The 18,835-nt window shown below is 38.3% G+C and overlaps 1 protein-coding gene across 4 annotated transcripts in view; it reads left to right on the plus strand.

Moving 5' to 3' along the window:
• EGF (epidermal growth factor) overlaps positions 1 to 18,835 on the plus strand; it is a 149,123-nt gene that overhangs the window by 38,309 nt on the left and 91,979 nt on the right. For all 4 annotated transcript variants that reach the window (XM_021001372.2, XM_021001370.2, XM_021001371.2 and 1 more), the window contains 3 exons: positions 1,610 to 1,812; positions 14,673 to 14,798; positions 16,555 to 16,677. In XM_021001372.2, the coding sequence (XP_020857031.1) occupies positions 1,610 to 1,812; positions 14,673 to 14,798; positions 16,555 to 16,677 (452 nt within the window). The remainder of the gene's footprint in view (positions 1 to 1,609; positions 1,813 to 14,672; positions 14,799 to 16,554; positions 16,678 to 18,835) is intronic.

Below are 18,835 nucleotides of genomic sequence, written 5' to 3' on the forward strand. Positions count from 1 at the left end.
GAGACTGAGGCAGACTCCTGGGTCCCTGCAGCAATTTGGAACAAAGAATTTAGATGGGAGCTGGGGATGGTAATTATAACTGGCCACTGGACCCAGATGGCTCTGGAGGAGATAGTGAGGCTGGTGATTTTGCACAGCCCTTCTTCACTTAAATCCAATTCACTTGCAAGTCATGGTATCATCTTCCTGACATAATGGTCCTATTCTAGAATGAAGGACCAAAACTCCCCCCCTGCCACCACAACCACACAGCCACGACATAACACAACAACCTTAAGTACCGAGGACAGTTCTAAAAGGCTTTCTCTTTCCTCAACCTCTCCTGCCCATGCCTCTCAAATAACTAGGACACTTCTCCCTTCCTTTAAGTATTTCCTTTATACTAACTTTGCTTCCTATAGAATGAAACCTGGGGTCAGATATGAAGGCTTGTATTATATAATTAATCTGTTCTGAGAAGACGGGAATGGAGGAAGCCAAGATTTCTTGGAAAATACACAAAATTTTAATAAGGACAGAAAGCCAAAATTCTGCTTGAATGTTAGGAATTTTCCTGAGGGCTCTAAGCAATTGTCACCTGATGTAAACTCTATAAAATACCAGAGAAAGGGATGGGGGGTGCCTGAGGGACACTATCTTGCTGTTCAGTCGTTTTAGTTGTGTCTGATTCTTTGTGACCTCATTTGGGGTCTTCTCAGCAATGATGCTGGAGTGGTTTGCCATTTCCTTCTCCAGCTCATTTTACAGATGAGAAACTGAGGCAAACAGGGTGAAGTGACTTGCCCAGGGTCACCTAGCTGGTGTCTGAGGTCAGATTTGAACTCAGGTCTTCCTGACTCCGGGCCAAGTGGCCTATCCGCTGCCTCATCTAGCTGCCATTATATTACTTCTAGGCTAAAAGCGAGCTAATTGTCCTTAAAAGTTAAGGCTGATAAATCTCCAGAGAGGAGAAAGGTAGAGAGGAAAGAAAAGACCACACTCTAAACCATGCCCCCAGGGAGGAGGTGGGCAAGGCCGAGGAAAGATTTACTTTCACGACCTTCCAGAAGAGAGAAGGGACCAGAAATGTTCCAGTAGCAGTTGGCCAATCTTAGCCTCTACAACTATACACATCAGTGTAATGTATAACCTAGGGCCAGCTAGGTGACGCAGTGGGCAGAGTGTAAAGCCCAGAGTCAGGAAGACATCTTCCTGAGTTCAAATCTGGCCTCAGCCACTAGCTGGGTGACCCTGGGCAAGTCACTTAATCCTGATTGCCTCAGTTTCCTCATCTGTAAAATGAGCTAGAGAAGGAAATGGCAAACCACTCCAGTATCTTTGCCAAGAAAACCCCAAATGGGGTCACAAAGAGTTGAACATGACTGGACAACAACAGATACATATATTGCCTATGTCACAAGGTTATTGTCAGGAAAGCATTTTAAAAACCTTAATATATTTCGTAAGTGTAACTTATAAGTGTGCCTGCATGGAGGAAATTCAAAATAATAAACAGGAACATTAGTAATTAAAATCCAATCCATTTTGAAGTGAAACAGACATTAATGAAGCCATGGAAGGGAATAATCATCTGGTCTTCCTCTTTCCCCTTTCTTCTGTTCTTCTGTAGGTACCCTTATTTTGGAATGTCTCTCTTTGTTGAAGATATGTATTATTCCGAATGGAATACAAGTGCCATTTGGAGAGCCAATAAACACACAGGGGAGAAAATGGTGAAAATTAGCCTTAAGCCATCATTTCTACCACCAACTGAAATAAAAGTAGTATACCAGCTCCTGCAGCCAACAGCAAGAAATAATACTCAGGATTCTGGTAAGTTACCTAAAACAAGTTCTAAAATTTTGCTTCTCATCCTTTTTTTTTTTTTTTAAAGAAAGGTAGGCTTCTGAATATTGTTTCTGGCCCAGCTGAATGTGCTTAAAATAATGACCTACATTTACATAATACTTTTGCTTTCATAACTTTATGAACTTGGGCACACAATCTTTATGGGTGTTATTTTTCATATCTGAAAAAAAATCAGTGAGTTAGACTAATCTCCACAGTATTTTCCAGATTTGGACCAATTAATTAATCAACCATCCACTCAACAGTACTTTATTAAGCACCTACAATGTGAGGAGCATTGTGCTAGGCACTTATAAAAATATAGAATAGTCCCTGTTTCCCAAGAACTTACATTTTTTAGATTTGTCTATGAATTTTACCTTACCACCAACCTTATTGTGGAGTTGGGCCAAGGAGATAATGGGTAATGAAAGGTTAGAAGAGGGAGGCAAGAACATAAGTAAGATTTAGGATGGGGAAACAATAACGTTTTTTTTCCCCCCCAATCTGTGGATTATAGGTAGTCAGATCCCATTGGAGGAAATGCATTTTCAATCAGTAAATCAACAAACAAATATTCCAGCACCTGTTATATTCCAGATACTGTGCTGAATATATAAACACAAAATATAAATACAAATATAAAATATATTTTGTGCTCCTACTTGTAATATGATTGGGTAGAAATATGGAGATCACTGTAATTATTTTACACACGCACTGTTGCATATACACTCTGTTATAGGGTTTTTAATTTTTTAATTTTTTTTTGTTTTTTTTGCCATTACAAACACTCAGGAAGGAAATGTAGAGATGTAGCAATGTTTACTACCTGGTTTCAGGAAGTTAGGATGGGCCAGACTTGGAACTTTCATATAAAACATGGAGAAGAACTTGTGCAACCCATGTGAAATTTTGTTTCTGGCTAGGTTTTCAGTGCACTGATGGTAGATAAGCTTAGAAATAAATCAGATTTATAGGACATTTGCCAACAGTAGAACCAGAGATGTGGTCACAAGAACTTTGTTGGCATATTACCTACGTGCTATTTTCAATTGTTTTAACAGAAACTACACAATTGAAATAAAATTCTGGAAAACAATTCAATTATAACACTAAATTGCCATAATCAAATTCATTTAACATCAATAAATGGATAGCTTACACATTTCTATTAGGTACAAGAGGAAAATGTTTAAGCATCAGAATCAGAAATCTTCTAGTTATGCAATATGGAAACATTTTATATGTTAAATTATGACTTTATATAACAATCAATCAATCAGCAATTATCAGTTAAGTGCCTACTATGTATGAGACAGTGTGCTAGGTACTGAGGATACAAGATAAAAGTGAGGCAGTCTTTTCCTTCACAGAATGTACATTCTACTCTCAAAAAGCTCATTGTCCAAATTGCGTTGGTTCAGACAATAAAGGACAATGGGCGTTTCCAAGTTGGTTCCCAAACACTTTCTGTGGAGAAAGCTGGGAGACCTGAAAGAAGAAAAGCTTTGAGAATTCAGTGAATCCCAGAGAGCTGGGGAATCAACCTGAAGATAATTTAACCTTCTCATGATAATCTAAGATCATCATTATTAATACCATGCCTAATGTTGTAATGAGTTAACCTGTTCTTATCCTGTCTTGTATTACAGTGATCTCAACAAGGTCTATTTAACCAGGGTTGGAGAAGCCCCTAGAGGGGTTTTGCCCTTTATACTCTAAATGGCTTTTGGATACTATGCTTTTGAGTGATGTTGCATAATTTTTCCGTCTTACTCCTTAGTGTCAGGTTTTAAGCTGTTACTTTTAATTGCTGTCACAATTTCTACCTGTAGCTCTCTCCCCTTTTCTGATTTATTTCTCATCTTCTGTGGACAGAGAAACCAGATCCTCTATCCTCTCTCTCTTGTCCAGGATATTAGAATTATGTCTAAAATAAGACTAACTAGGATCTGAAGAAAGAGCTTGAGGTGACCTTGAGTCACACACATTAGCTTTAGGGTTGTGGAGCTGGGTTCAAATCATGCTTCTGAAGTTTACTACCTGTGTGACTTGGGCAAGTCACTTAATTTCCTTTGGCCTGAATTTCCTGTTCTATAAAATGAAGGGCTTATACTTGACCTTACCATTTATGACCTGTGATGTATGAAGCTACCATAAGAGTGACAGACCCAGCACACATATAAACACATACGATATTTTCACGGTCAGCTTTGAGTACACAGAGATGTATACTACCAATGCAAAAGTATTGGGCAATTGTGGGAATGATGACCAATTTGAATTGTTATTGAGATGACAAGCCTGCCTGAATCCTCTTGGGACGAGTCTGGAAAGGCTTTGTTGGGGGGGGTGAGTTTTGCACAGACCAATCTGAGCTGGGGATGACTTGTTGGAGAAGAATAGGAGGGTGTTCTAGTGGAAAGAATAGCATGTACAATGATTTGAAAGTGGGCCAGAATGAAATCTTTAGGTTTGCTTAAGTATAGCAAAGAGTGTGAGTGGGTGTATTCAGCAGATGGGGGTAATGAGTTGAGAAGACGACCGATAGAGGAAATTAAATTTTGTGGAATGAGCTGTTGAGCTCTCAGGAGGAGTGGGGGGAGTCACAAGAGGTTTGTCTATGTGTTCTAAGTGTTAATTGTCACCTGCTCTGAGGCCAGAGAGAAGAGCAGATGAAAAGAAAGATTAAAAAAAAACAACAGTGAGCAAAGCCATACCAATGAGGAAACAGAGCTCTGGACTCGCAATCAGGAAGACCTGGGATTGAATCCTGCCTCAGAAACTTATTGACCTGGGCTGCTAACTTAACCTATCTCAACCTCAGTTTCCTCATTTGTAAAATGAGTGGGTTGGATTCAATGGCCTGTGAGTTTCCTTCTAAGTTGAAATCAGTGATCCACAATCTGCTATTGGTCTTAACAGGAGGAAATAGGTCATCACAGCATCAGTACATGCTGTCTAAAAGTGAGCTAGTGATTTGTTCTTATCTAGCCTAGTATAGAAGGCACAGAACAATGGTTAAAGAATGTTTTCAAATGATTTATTATAGAACTGAATACTTTCAGAAGCCCAATGAGCTGGAAAGAACGCTGGACAGCACATCAGGATACTTAGTTTTAGTCTCACTTCTTCCGCTTACTAGCTTTGTGACTTTTGGCAAATTAGATAACGTGTTTGGGCATCAGTTTCCTCATCTGGGAAGTGAAGAGACTGGGGTCAATTTCTAACAACCCCTTTTGCTCTAAATTGTTATATATTGAGTTTTGTCCCCCTAAAAACAACTAAACAAAATAGTTTCTTTTTTCTTTTTGATCATAGTTGGTCATCCCCCCCCCCTAAAAGTTTTGAGAATATGATCAAAATCAGTTTGGGAATTTCAACATGTGGAAATAAGTGAAGAGATCCTTGCCATTATGCAGAGGAAGGAAATTTGTAACAGAAAACGCAAATGTGGAAGGCCACACAGCAAGTCAGTAAATAAAGGCTCTGGAAAGAGAGCTCATATTTTATGATGGGGTAGAAAGTACACTGAGAATCTAGGATCTGCTCTTTGTTATTTGTATGATCTTAGGAAAATTGTTTCATTGCTCAGACCTCAATTTCCCTATATGTAAAATGAGAGGGTTAGATTAAATGACCTCTAGGGAAATTTTCAGCTCTTCATCTTAGGATCTCAAGACTTTCTGCATGGATCACCTTGTAGAACACTGTACTAGGCATTGAAGGGGCATCCAAAATGAATAGAGAGCAAATTTTCTGTCCTCAAGCAGTGTATGGCTTAACTGAAGATGCAGAGCATATATGCCAGTGAAAGAAAGTTTAAGAACATCTAAATATTAGCATAAAAGTAGGGACTAGGGGCACCTTGGTAGCAAAATGGATGGAGCACCGGCCCTGGAATCAGGAGGGTCTGAGTTCAAATCTGGCCTCAGACTCTTGACAGTTATTGGGTGTGTGACCCTGGGCAAATCACTTAACCCTGATTGATTTGCAAAAACAAAAGTAAGGACTACTCATTTTTGGGTAGCAGAAAACATAATGAAATTAAGCAGTCCTTTTATCCATTTTACCTTAAGTCCTGACAGGTTGTTATGTACATGATTTAAGTAAATTTTTAATAACTTACATAAAACTAAAGTTGTGCATCAACTAAAGTCTACCAAAGTCTTACACCCATGCCTCATCATGGTATAAAACAGAGGGGTCAAATTCAAAATGGGCAAGTGAACAAGGTTAAAACATAGTAGGGAAATGTTTAACAAAATAAACAAAAATACATTATTTGTTATTGTTTAGTTGTTCAGTTGTGAATGAGTCATCGTGACCCCATTTGGGTTTTCTTGGCAGTGATACTAGAGTGGTTTGCCATTTCCTTCTCCAGCTCATTTTACAAATGAGGAAACTGAGGTAAACAGGGTTAAGTGACTTGCCCAGGGTCACACAGCCTTACTTACACAATAAGTGTGTGAGGCTAGTTTTGAATTCGGATCTTTCTGACTCCAGGGCCAGCTATCTATCCACTGTGCCACCTAGTGGCCACAATGCAACATAGTTAATGTTAATTGGTTTTTTCATAAATCAATAGGCTGGCATCAGGGATCAATTTCTGTTTGAGTTTGACTGGCATAAAGGGAAGTCTGGCTTCTAGAAGGTTAAGCCATTCAAGGCTCAAGTTCTGGATATTCAAGAGAAAAAAGATTCAAGTATGGATACATACATACACATGCACACACACACATACACACCTACATACACATACATATACACTGTCACCCACCCTCACACACAGATACATACATTTGTATACACACATATAAGTGCTTATTATATTATATAATATATCATATATTGTCTATATCTATATCTATATCTATATCTATATCTATATCTATATCTATATCTATATCTATATCTATATCTATATCTATATCTATATCTATATCTATATCTATCTATATCTATATCTATATCTATATCTATCTATCTATCTATCTATCTATCTATCTATCCATATCTCCTTTTATTAAGGAGATTTGTTCTGTGAAGTTTGGATTCAGTCAAAGGGCCCCACTTGAGGACCTTGAGGGCCACTTGTGGCCTTGAGGCAGCAGGTTCCCAACCCCTGCTTTAAGTCTTTTGGCATCTAGATGGGTTTGGGGTCATCAGAATGGGGAAGGGGGAAGGAAAGATCCTTTTTCTAGGGATCTCCCCCTCCCTCATAGCCTAGAGGGGTTATCATTGTCATCATCATCACCATCATCACCACCATCGTCAATGACAACAGCAAGCATTTATAAGCACTTATTATGTGTCAGGTGCTGAGCTAAGAGCTATAGATACAAAGAAAAATAAAGAGCATGTAGTGTGTATATATATGTGTATATATACACGTGAAAATATAGGATATATTATATATTTGTAATTTATATATTTTCATATAACAATATATTGTATAATATATAACAATTATATATAATTTATCTATCTCTATATCTTTTTATATGTGTGTGTGTGTGTGTGTGTGTGTGTGTGTGTGTGTGTATGAGTATGTATGTATATGAATCTGAGAATCACCTTAAGTTCAGGAAGATGATCACCAAGTCAACTACAGTCTGATAAATTTTTTGACCATAGTATCTCTCAAAGGTCATTTATTAAGCTATAGAGGGCTGACAATCCATCAGTGGGGAGAATTGCGACACCATCAAAATTAGGTATCCAAAAATATATACAGACGGATGAATAGCTGTGCAATTGTAAATAGACTACTTTCAGATTTAAGAAAACTGTCAACAAGAAACTTACCTCAAACCTTCCAGAATAAAGATCTTAGGAGAATCTATTCAATACAAATCCTAAAAGAGGTCTTAGGTAACATTCTAAAGGCGCTTGAGAAAGTTGTAGAGATTGATTTAGCTTTCTTAGCTGGGTTGAAAGATTATATCAAGAGATCAAAAAGCATAAGAAATTCAAAGCAAGTGAAAAAACCAGCAGAGATTTTTAGCCAAGAAAAACTGTAGCAAATCAAATGAAGAGGGGTAAGAATGTCTTAGGTCATTTTCAAGAGATAAGAATTCTTTTCTACTTTCATTTTGCAACTAAGTAGTCAAACAAAGTATTTGGTGGTTTAAGTAAACTTGATTGAAAGTGAATGGTAGAATCAATGTGAGAAGAGACAATTACAGGTATAAAAAAAGATGAGAAAAAAGTTTGGTTGGTAGTTGTATTCTTTCTCCAAAAACTTTAAGAAACTAATTTTACCAAGCGAACAATCTCATGTCTACCAAACTGGAAGGAATATTTGCTCTTTCTGCTCTCATGATATGCACCTACTATATTCTAATTTGCATTAGATTTATTAGTATATGTGATTGATAAAGGGCAAATAGGTGGTACAGTGGACAGAGCATGGGGCCTGGAGTCAGGAAGACCTGAGTTCAAATGTGACCTCAGACACTTACTAGCTATGTGACCTTGGGTAAGTCACTTAACCCTGGTTGCCTCAGTTTCCTCATCTGCAAAATGAGCTGCAGAAGGAAATGACAAACCACTCCAGTATCTTTGCCAAGAAAACTCCAGATGGGGTCACAAAGAATCAGACACGACTAAACCACAATGACTGATAAAAAAAAAACAACAACCCCAAACCCAGCATTCCATCACCTGTATAGTTGTCAGCAACAGAATCTCATGTTGAAAGTACCAATGCAAAGTCTGAGTTTATAAATGATCCAAGACGGGCATGATTCTGAGTGCCTTAGCCCCCATTTTCCATGAGGAAAAAAATAAGGAAGTGGCTCACTGGTTTTCCTTGAAGTGGCAGATAAAAGAGTTGGCAGAATGGATTTATCTCCTACAATGAGGTAGCAAGAAATGTCATTTCATGGGACGTGTGTTGACCTTGTCCTACGGTAAGTTGCAAGATAAATGCAAAAACCCCATCATGAAAATAATTTCAGCTTATTTATAAATATCTATTATAGAAGAGGAAGAGGTAGAGGAGAAAGAGGTAGGAAAATTCTATGTTACCTTGATAAGACTCTCCAATATAAACCTTGATACTTGGTGGCAAAAATGAGAATAAATAAGAATAACAATAAATAAATTGTAAAATATGGATAAGGAATGAAAAATATGAGGCCAAAGATTTGTAGACGCCACAAAAAAACCTCATGCCTGTGTTTCTTGAATAGATTCTTCAAGAAAAGAACTAAGAGGTTGGACACAATGTTCACTGAATAACATTTGAAAATGTAATTGGTGATATTTTAAGAACATTGAATGATTTGTTAGTGACGTGTAAGTCACTCCTGAATTGGCTGAATACAGAGAACCAATTTGTTCAAGCACAAGTTAGTACAAAGCTAGAAGAAACATTTAGGATGATAAAAAGATATGGTGTACAATTACAACAATTTATCTTGGACTATTTAAACTAGATGTTGATGATAAAAATGGGATGTGGTTAGAAGAAATAATAGGTGCAACCCACAATAATTTCATTTAGAAGTCTGATTGATATAAATCAAGTGCTAAAACAGGGGGATGAAATGATCCTAAAAAGTCCCTTAGTTAGCAAACATTTGACTCACTTGCCAAACAGGGAAATATAGGCAGCCAAGGGCACCCTGGTTTTGATGATAAACTGATTTGTAAAATCTTCCGTCAGGGGATGATAGATGATTAAAAGCAATGCCACCCTATAAAACAGAATGAAGCAGTAAAAGCAACTTAGAGAAAGCTTGGAAAGAGACTCCACTAAGCAAAGCCATCTCAAGAGCATTGAAGAATGAAAATGTAAGGGGGACAACATACAAGAAGAAAAATGGAGAAACTCTGAAAAATCTTTTTTCGCTCTCAAAGATAGTAGAGCTACTATATGCAAACTCATATTGTAGCCCCAAACGTGTAGAGGGGAGTCATTGTTGCTGTTGTTTGTCCTTTGTTCTCAAAGAAGACCAATGACATCATGAGGGTGATGGCTCATGAATTGTCGCCCATGAATTGGATTTGAGTGAGGCGGAGCTGTGCAAAGTCCTCAGTCTCACTCTTTCCTCCAGTATCATCATGACTTAGTCATTGAATGGGTGTTGCCTCAGAAAAACCGAGACCTGGGAAAGACCTTATACAGGAATTCTGAGTGATGCAAAAGAGAACAAAGATGGGGAAAATAGCAGTATTAATACAATTAATTAATAATTAAAAGAGGAGGCCTATGCTGGAGGTGATATAATTGTGAAGAAGTTGAGGAATTAATTCACAAGGCACTTGAAAGAAGGGAAGATATTAAAGCCATCGAAAACAATTTCATGACTAATTAATACCCTCTCCATCCCCAAATCCACAATTATTGACCTAAATACCTTCTTTCCCATCTATATAAACATTTTTAGGAGAGAATCTACACACATATCAAGGTCATCCTTGATAAAGTTGGCTTTTCCTTGTAATGTTGAATGATAGATAAAATTATTACAATGAGCTCCTTCATCAGTACATACCTGCATACACATATTGTCCTGGACAGATAGTTCATCTGGGCTGTACATTAATTAGTCACAGAATTAAAGAGGAGGAGGAGAGATAGCTGCATTGTCTTCAGGAAATTTTAAACGTAGTATCGCCTAGACTTCATTCCTGGAAGTTAGTCTTTCTGCCAACCAGGACCTTTGTTCTAGTGTTATATCTCTCTCAACTCCATTTGCTATAGCAATCCCACTTCTCTGGACATCAATTGAATTATGTTTGAAAATAGTTTTCTGCAGGACCACTCTACTCAGACCTGAATTGCTTGGGATTGGCCAGGACTGGTTGGGTCCTGGCAGAAATTACTGATTGCCTTCGTGTTTTTCCCCTTATCGTTTCAGTCAATCCACAAGTATTTATTGAGTCCCTTCCATGTGCCAAGCACTGCGTTTGGCACTGGGCATACAAAGACAGAAGCTGAATGTTTCTTGTCCTTGAGGAGCTCACTTTGCCATGTGTAAGCGTATGTATATAAATGTGGAGCAATAACACTGTCAACATTAAAATTGGGGGAAAAATAGAAGAATATGGAAAACACATTAGACACCATCTGTGAGCATCTCCTCCACCCCAGACAACAACAACAACAACAAACAACAACAACAACAGGAAATAGATATCATGGTGCTTGGTGTTTTACTCTGTGGCCAGGTTAATGAAATGAAAGAATATTGGACAATTTTGGTGCCGTAAATTTGGTAAATGCAGAGAACCCAATCATGCATTTGTTTAATTGAAAAGCCATCTCCGTGAGCCGATTTTACTCCTTTAACTGAAATACGTTGCTGACACAGGGACATCCTGCGGCAAGAAACTCTTAGGAATTAAGGGATAAGGCATATGGCTATAGTATTTCTTAAGTCTTAAAGATGATGTCTTTAAAGTAGTGGCCTTAATGAAGTTAAATATAGAATAATTCCTACCATTTACATGATGCCTAAGAAATGACATTCTTAGTTTTGTGGCTTTTTGTGGACTATTGGCTACTTCTAGATCTTATATTACAGTAGGGCAGGGACTGCAACAGCTGTAGATTTAGAGCCAGATAACCTAGGTTTCAATCCTGTTTCTGTAACTTACGACATGTAACTTGGTCAAGTTATTTAAATTCCTTGAGCTTCCATTTCCTCACTCCACAGTCTTGACCTTATGGTTGGCCAGTTCAATAGTACACTATCCTCTACCCTTGAATACCTAATGGTTTTGTTCTCTTGCTGCTTCTGCCTTGCCAAACTTAGCCCTGGATTACCCCTACCATCAACATTTTCCACTCCTTCTCCTAGCCATTAAATATTGCTAGAGAAATTATTTAATCTTAAAAGCACTTATCTTGCTGCTGCATAGCAATTCTTTTTTCCCTAATTGATCCCCTTTACATACTTTATGGTGATTATTCCAAGCCTTCTCTTTTCTCCCCATGCTCCTATACTACTCCTTTCCCTCTCTCTTGCAAAAGACTTGGCCTTCTACCTTACTGAGAAAATTGAGTCCATCTATTGTGAAAAACTTTTTCTTTCTAATTCTTCACCTCAAATCATCTCATTTCCTGTTCTCCCCTCTTCTGCTCTCATCTCTAAAGATGGTGGTCCTTCTTGCCAGGTCAGCCTCTCCTCTTATGCTCCTGATCCCATTTTCTCCCATCTTTTTGGAGAGTTTGCCCTTTTGATCATTTACTCTCATCCTTAGTATCTCATCTTCACAGCAAATTTCACAGCAAAATTCTGAAAAAGTCATCTATGATCCTTGCTTCAATTTCTTTACTTTCCATTCACTTCTCAACTTCTTGCAATTTGGTTTCCATCGCATGTCAGAAACTGTTCTTTCTTGGGTTATCAACAATCTCGAGCTCTAAACTTAATGATTTTTTTCTTAATCGTTTTTCTTCTCATCTTTCTGCAACATTAGACACTACCCAATACCCTACCCTATTGAATATGCTCAGTCTTCTTTACTGATATGTTATCTATCTCCCATTCACCAAGGATGGGGACACCTCTGTCTCTTGGGGATCTTAAAGAAAATCTGATATCCAGCCCTAATCTCTCTTCTGAACCCCACCCTGCACTGCCAACATATTTAAAGTAGAACTAATTACCTTGCTCCCTAAGCCTCTCCCTTCTCCAAGCTTCCTTATTTCTGCTGTGGGTGCTACTATTTTTCCAGCCAATTAAACTAGCAACCAAGAGTCAATCTTGACTTTCCTTCTCCCCACCTCAGCTTTTAAATAGATGGATATGTCTCCTCAATATCTCTTGCATCAGTCCCCTTCTCTTTATTCACATAGCCACCATCTTAGTTTAGGCCCCCATCACCTTTTGCCTGGCTATTGCCATAGCATTCTAATTGGTCTCCATGTCGGATTCCAGGTTTTCCTCTCTCAAATCCTTCTTCCACACAGCTGCCACATTATTGTTCACTAGTCACAGATCTGGCCATATCACTCTCTTGCTCAAAAATCTTTATTGTCTCCATATTGCCTCTATGATAAGTCATGAACTTTTTAGCCTGACACAACTCTCTGAAATCCAACTCCCACATAACTTTCCACTATTAGTTTCTATTATTCTCCTTCACACAAGTTGTCTGCTTTGTCCATCCTGAAATTATCATATATTTACTTACCTATGAACATTCTGTATTCTTCTAAGGGAATATAAACTACTGAAGGAGAAACTTTTATTTTTGTCCTTGTAAAGAGACTTCCACAGTACCTGGCATATAGTAAGAGCTTAATAAAGGTTTGTTGAATGAATTGTATTTCCTCATTTATAAAATCAGGAGCTGATAAGATGAATCAATTAGTTTCTTTCTAGTTCTAGATTCCATGATCCTATGTTCTCTGCTGTAGAAGTCCCTTTCTTCCTGGCCAACGGGTCATCTTTATTATCTCCCTAGCTGTTTTCTCTCCCCCTTCACAAAAGCCATTCATTTAAGAAAAATGGCTGTTGTTGAGTCATTTAAGTCATGTCTGACTCTTTGTGACCCCATTTGGGGTTTTCTTGGCAAAGATACTAGAGTGGTTTGCCATTGCCTTCTCCAGCTCATTTTATAGATGAGGAAACTGAGGCAAACAGGTTTAAGTGAGTTGCTTAGGCTTATACAGCTAGTATCTGAGGTTAGATTTGAACTCATGAAGATAAGTCTTCATGATTCCAAAGCCAGTGCCTTATCCACTGAGGATAGATGTTTTGCCCATTTTTGTTTTCCCGTTTTTCCAATTAATAAGCAATTTAGTTCCTCTCCCTCTAACTTCCCCCATCCTAATAAAAAACCAAACCAAACTCCATGAAACAATTATGCTTAGTCAAGCAAAACAATTCCCAAATTGTCCATGTCCAAAAATGTGTATTTCATCCTGCATCTTGAGTCCATCTTCTGTGTCGGGAGGTGGGTACCAGGCTTCATCATCAGTCCTCTGGAAATGTGTTGATCAGAGTTCTTAAGTATTTAAAAGCTGTTGTTGTTACAACAATGTTGTGATTGTGTAAGTTGTTATGGTTTTGCTCACACTCTGCATCAGCTCCTATAAGTCTTCCCTCTATCAGATTGACTATATTATATGTATTTTTGTACACATTATTTCATTAGATTGTATAGTTTTAGACTTGAGGGAGGGTAAGGACCTTCATTTTTCAGCTTTGTATACCCCAAGCACTAGAACTTTGTTAAATCTGTGTTAAATTAAACACAAAATTAGATGTTAGTGATATAGTGAGGGTGTTCAGTTTTGTGCCTGTCTCTGAATAAAAGCAGATGAAGATGATCAGGGAAGAATTGGTGTTGTGTCTCTGGTAGGGTAATGTGGTGGAAAGATTGCTGGACTTGGAGTCAGAAGACAGACCTTTTCTAATCTTTCCTCTGTTACTAATTGTGTGATGATGAAGTCTGTAAGTCTCAGTTTTCTTATCTGTAAAATGGGGGTGATTATAATAGCAGCTACATTATAAAGATATTGTGAGGATTAAATGAGATAATGTATATAAAAAGTGCTTTGGAAACCCAAGATATATATGTCTACTATTTCTTTCTTAAAAAAACAAAAACAAGACCAAAAAACCCTAAACAACAAAAGGTGAAATCAGGTACCCAGGGCTCCCTCTCTGAAAGTTATATTATTTTATACTCTTAGAGAAGCAAATGGACTTTAGAACTCAGAAGAATCCAGGACATTGCAAAGGTGTGCCAATGTTTTCGAAGGCAGTGGTTCTATTGACGTCAGTGGGAGATTAACTTCTTTAAGAAGTATGAAGGAATAAAGCATGAAGTGTGTCAGAACTCATCTCCACTCTTAATAAACTATACTTCTCTTTTAGAGCAGGAATCATGCAACTTAAAGAAGGGTGACTGCAGGATCAGTGTGTGTGGGCAGGACCCTAAATCTCATCGATGCAAATGTGCAGAAGGTTACACATTAAGTCAAGATGGGAAGTATTGCAAAGGTAATACACTGAATCTTTACCTGAAACAGGGCAAAGCAGTTTGGTTGGATGGGTTTTTCCCTCATTCAGAGATCATCAAAGAGCATCTAACCTGAGACCAATCTAAATCCAATTTAAATTTGGGATTTTAAAAGCAGTTACATTTTGTCTCTTCTATTTCCATAGATAGCTTAGTGGTGTTGTGGATAGAGATTTGGAGTCAAAGAGACCTGAATTCACATGCTGCTTCAGATACTTACTAGGTGTATGATACTAGGCTATGCTAATTTCTCTAAGCCTCAATTTCCTCATCTGATAGCACCTACCTCAGAGGATGTCATGAGGATAAAATCAAGTGAGATATTTCTAAAGCATTTTGCAAACCTTAAAGCACCATATAAATGTTAGCTATTATTATTTCTATAACCTTGAAACTTGGGTCCATCTCCAGTTGTCCTGAACTATATCTTGCCACTGGACCCAGATAGCACTGGAGGAGATAGTGAGGCTGATGACTTTGCACAGCCCTCCCTCACTTAAATCCAACTCACTTGCAAGTCATGGCATCACCTTCCTGATGTCATGGTCCTCTTTGAGAATGAAGGATGAACAACAGTCTTGAAACTGAGATGGCTTGTTTTTAAAATCTAAAAACATAGAGAGGCCCTAGGGTCTTGTAGGCACTCCTAGGGTCCGAATGCGATTTCCAGAACCTTCTCTAATCTTGAGGTTCCAGGCTCAAGTTGATAGATGCTACAGATGTAATCTTGGAGTTTGTAGGTGATTTACTGAGAAAGAGAACCAGGTTAGTGGTTGCATCTCAGGATGTGCACTCTCAGAAGGATGCCCCAGAACTAAGTTGGGGAGGGGCTTCTAAGGGAATCCTAGATCAGACCTCTTAATTCTTGACATAGGCCAGGCTAAGATGGGTGAGGAATTAGAAACACATGAGATCTGGGGTATCAGACCAAGCCACAGTAAGGTTTGTGGTGATAGTAGCATAGTAAATGTGACTGGTCATATGGAGAAGCTTCTAATCCTTGTTAACACAGTGCTCAAGTTACTAGGATAGGCAGTGAAGAGGCTGAGTTGGGGATATCCCATCACCTTACCGCAGAGATTCCCAAAGTTTCTCAGTCTTCAGAGCCTTTTGCGTCTCAGTAATTTTTTCATGGAACACCTTAATAAAAAAAAATACGTAACAGTTCCATTTGTTAAGTAGTTGCATCCAAACAACTTAATAAGTATTGGTACCTTAACAACCTAGTAGCTATTTGAAAAATAATCTGCATAATTTGAAGGAGAAAATGACATTTAAATTTCATTCTTAAATAACCACAGTTACAGACTAATGGGTTGCATATGCTTGTCAGACACCACACAGCTTCTCAGACCTTGGAATCAGAAGGGTCACTGATAACCTATAGTACCCACTGAAAACCCAGCCTCACCAAGGAGCCATTTCTAGATTTACATTAAACAGTGTGCTGCTTTAGCTTGGTGAAATTTGTTACCTCTATCCAAGACAGATTCTGAGAACTAACTTAACAGCTGAAAAAAGAAAATATGATCTAATGTGTAATATTATCATGTTTTTTGGATTATTTCATTTATTTCATACAGCAGAACTATCTTTTCCATGGAAAGTTACTGTACCTAAATGCAAATTACCAAATTAATTTCATACTAATGATTTATTAATATATTTACAAAAACCATAAATTGATTATAAGGTACAAAATGTGATATTGATTTAATTTAATTTTTTTTATTTCAGATGTCAATGAATGTGCATTTTGGAACCATGGGTGTACTCTTGGATGTGAAAATATCCCTGGATCCTATTACTGCACATGCCCCAAAGGGTTCATCCTGCTTTCTGATGGGAAGAGATGTCATGGTAAGCCATAGCACTAACCATTGGCTTTACTGTCCTGTTGTCATTTGTTTCTGAAGACAATTGTGACATCTGTGTACAGGTGTGGCTGACCTGACTTATGTGAGTGAGACTGGTGGCCTTTTCCATGTTTGTGCATATTGAGGGCAAATCGTTTTTTGCTTCTTTCTAGGAACTTGACAGTGACTTACTTTCTTCTCTTTGCCTATGCACATCTCTGACCTTCTCTGTTAGAATACAAGTTTCAAAGGTTTAGGACCTGTGATTTATTTATCTTAGTGTCTCCCCAAAGGCCTGCCCTAGGATAACTCACCCAGTGATGTGCTTAGTAAACATTTATTGAAGGAATGTGATCATTATCCAAAGAAGTATTGTTATTTGCAATTCTCATTTAGTCCAAAGTTGTTTTCTTTTCCCAACCGGAATTGGGGTAGTAAAGAGCCTGGATTACATACTACAAACCACACTTAAATGTATTCTGACATATGATGGATCCCTGACTGTTTCTGTGATTGTATAAAAATGATTTCATAGGCCTGGAGAAGCACTAAACTTGCCGATACAGGTCACCATACCATTGTGGGAAAGGGAAGGGATTACACCTATGATTTAATTGGTATAGGGAATTCCTGGATGAGGAAACTTCTTTTTGTAAATAAATAGATAGTCTGCAGCTTATGAAGGTCATAGAGTTGCCTTGAGCTGTCGAGGGTCAGTCAAAATGTGTCATATATAGGACTTGAACTCACGGCTTCCTGACTTGGAGGCCTGTTCTCTCTCCCCTTGGCCCTCTGTCCCACTGTGAATGGGTGGTAATTCCTTCTCCATGTAGCAAAACCTGATGTAACAATGGTCAGAGTTCAGCTTTGCTAATGGAGTTAGACAATTTGGGGAGGCCTATGGATAAGGATGTGCTGATAAATGTTTGACAACCAGCAAAAAATGTATACACAGCACATTTTGAAGTTAAATCTGCATTATTAACATTTTATTTATCACCTCCTTAAGTCTAGAAAATCAACAAAATATTAAATCAAGCCCTTATTTGTAGCATTCGCCAACTTCTTGCATTGAAAACTAACAATTAGCCCTCATGAGCTGGTTTGGGCTGGTTCCAGCACTCCCTTGCCTTTGGGATAAAAACACATTAGAAAAAGCCTCCAGTGGTTACCTAGTCTAACCCAGATCCTAAAGGAATCTCCCCTATAATAAACCTGTCAAGTCATCATTCTCTGCTTGATGACTCATTAGAAGGGGGATCCTAACACCTTTTAGTACAGCCTGTCCACTTTTAGACAACTCTCATTGTTGAGAAGTTTTCCCTGACATCAAACCTTGATTGGCCATTTTTGTAGCTTCCATGTTTCTCCTAATTCTGCCTTCTGGTGCCAAACGAAACAAATGGGACCCTTCTTACATGTGACTGCCCTTCAGATCCTGGATCAAAGCTGTCACGTGCCCTTGAATCTCCTCTTCTCTGCACAAAACTTCCTTACTTCTTTACACCGATCCTCGTGTGACGTGGACTTGAGTGCCTTCGCCATTTTACTGGCCCTCCTCTGGACATTCTCCAGCTTATCAATATCTATCAACTCCGTGGCCCCCAGAAGGACATATAATACTCCAGAAAAGTATGACCTTATTATACTATTAACTTATTTTTCCTGGAAGGGAGACCTCTCTTGGGCAGCTAAGGTGGCACAGTGGATGGAACGCTGGGTCTGGAGTCAGGAAGACTTATCTTCCTGGGTTCAAATCCAGCCTCAGACACTAGCTCTGCGACGCTGGACAAATCACTTAACCCCGTTTGGCTCAGTTTCCTCATCTGTACGATGAGCTGGAAAGGGAAATATGGCAAACCACTCCAGGGTCTTTGCCAAGAAAACCCCAAATGGGGTCACCAAGTATTGGACATGACTGAAAAAGACTAAACAACAGACGTCTTTTACTATAGTCCCAAAATCACACTTACTTTTTTAAACCACTCCTTTACACTGCTGACTCATATTGAATTTGCATTCTCTAAACCACCCACATCTTTTTTTAGACAAACTGCTGTCTAATCATTGCCTCTGCCATCTAATGAAGTTGATATATTTGTGTACTTGTGAAACTGATATTATGAAACTAAGTCCAAGACTTTATATTTGTCCCTATTGAA

This window comes from Phascolarctos cinereus, unplaced genomic scaffold, assembly GCF_003287225.1.
Source record: "Phascolarctos cinereus isolate Bilbo 61053 unplaced genomic scaffold, phaCin_HiC Scaffold_9;HRSCAF=440, whole genome shotgun sequence".
Taxonomy (NCBI): Eukaryota; Metazoa; Chordata; class Mammalia; order Diprotodontia; family Phascolarctidae; genus Phascolarctos; species Phascolarctos cinereus.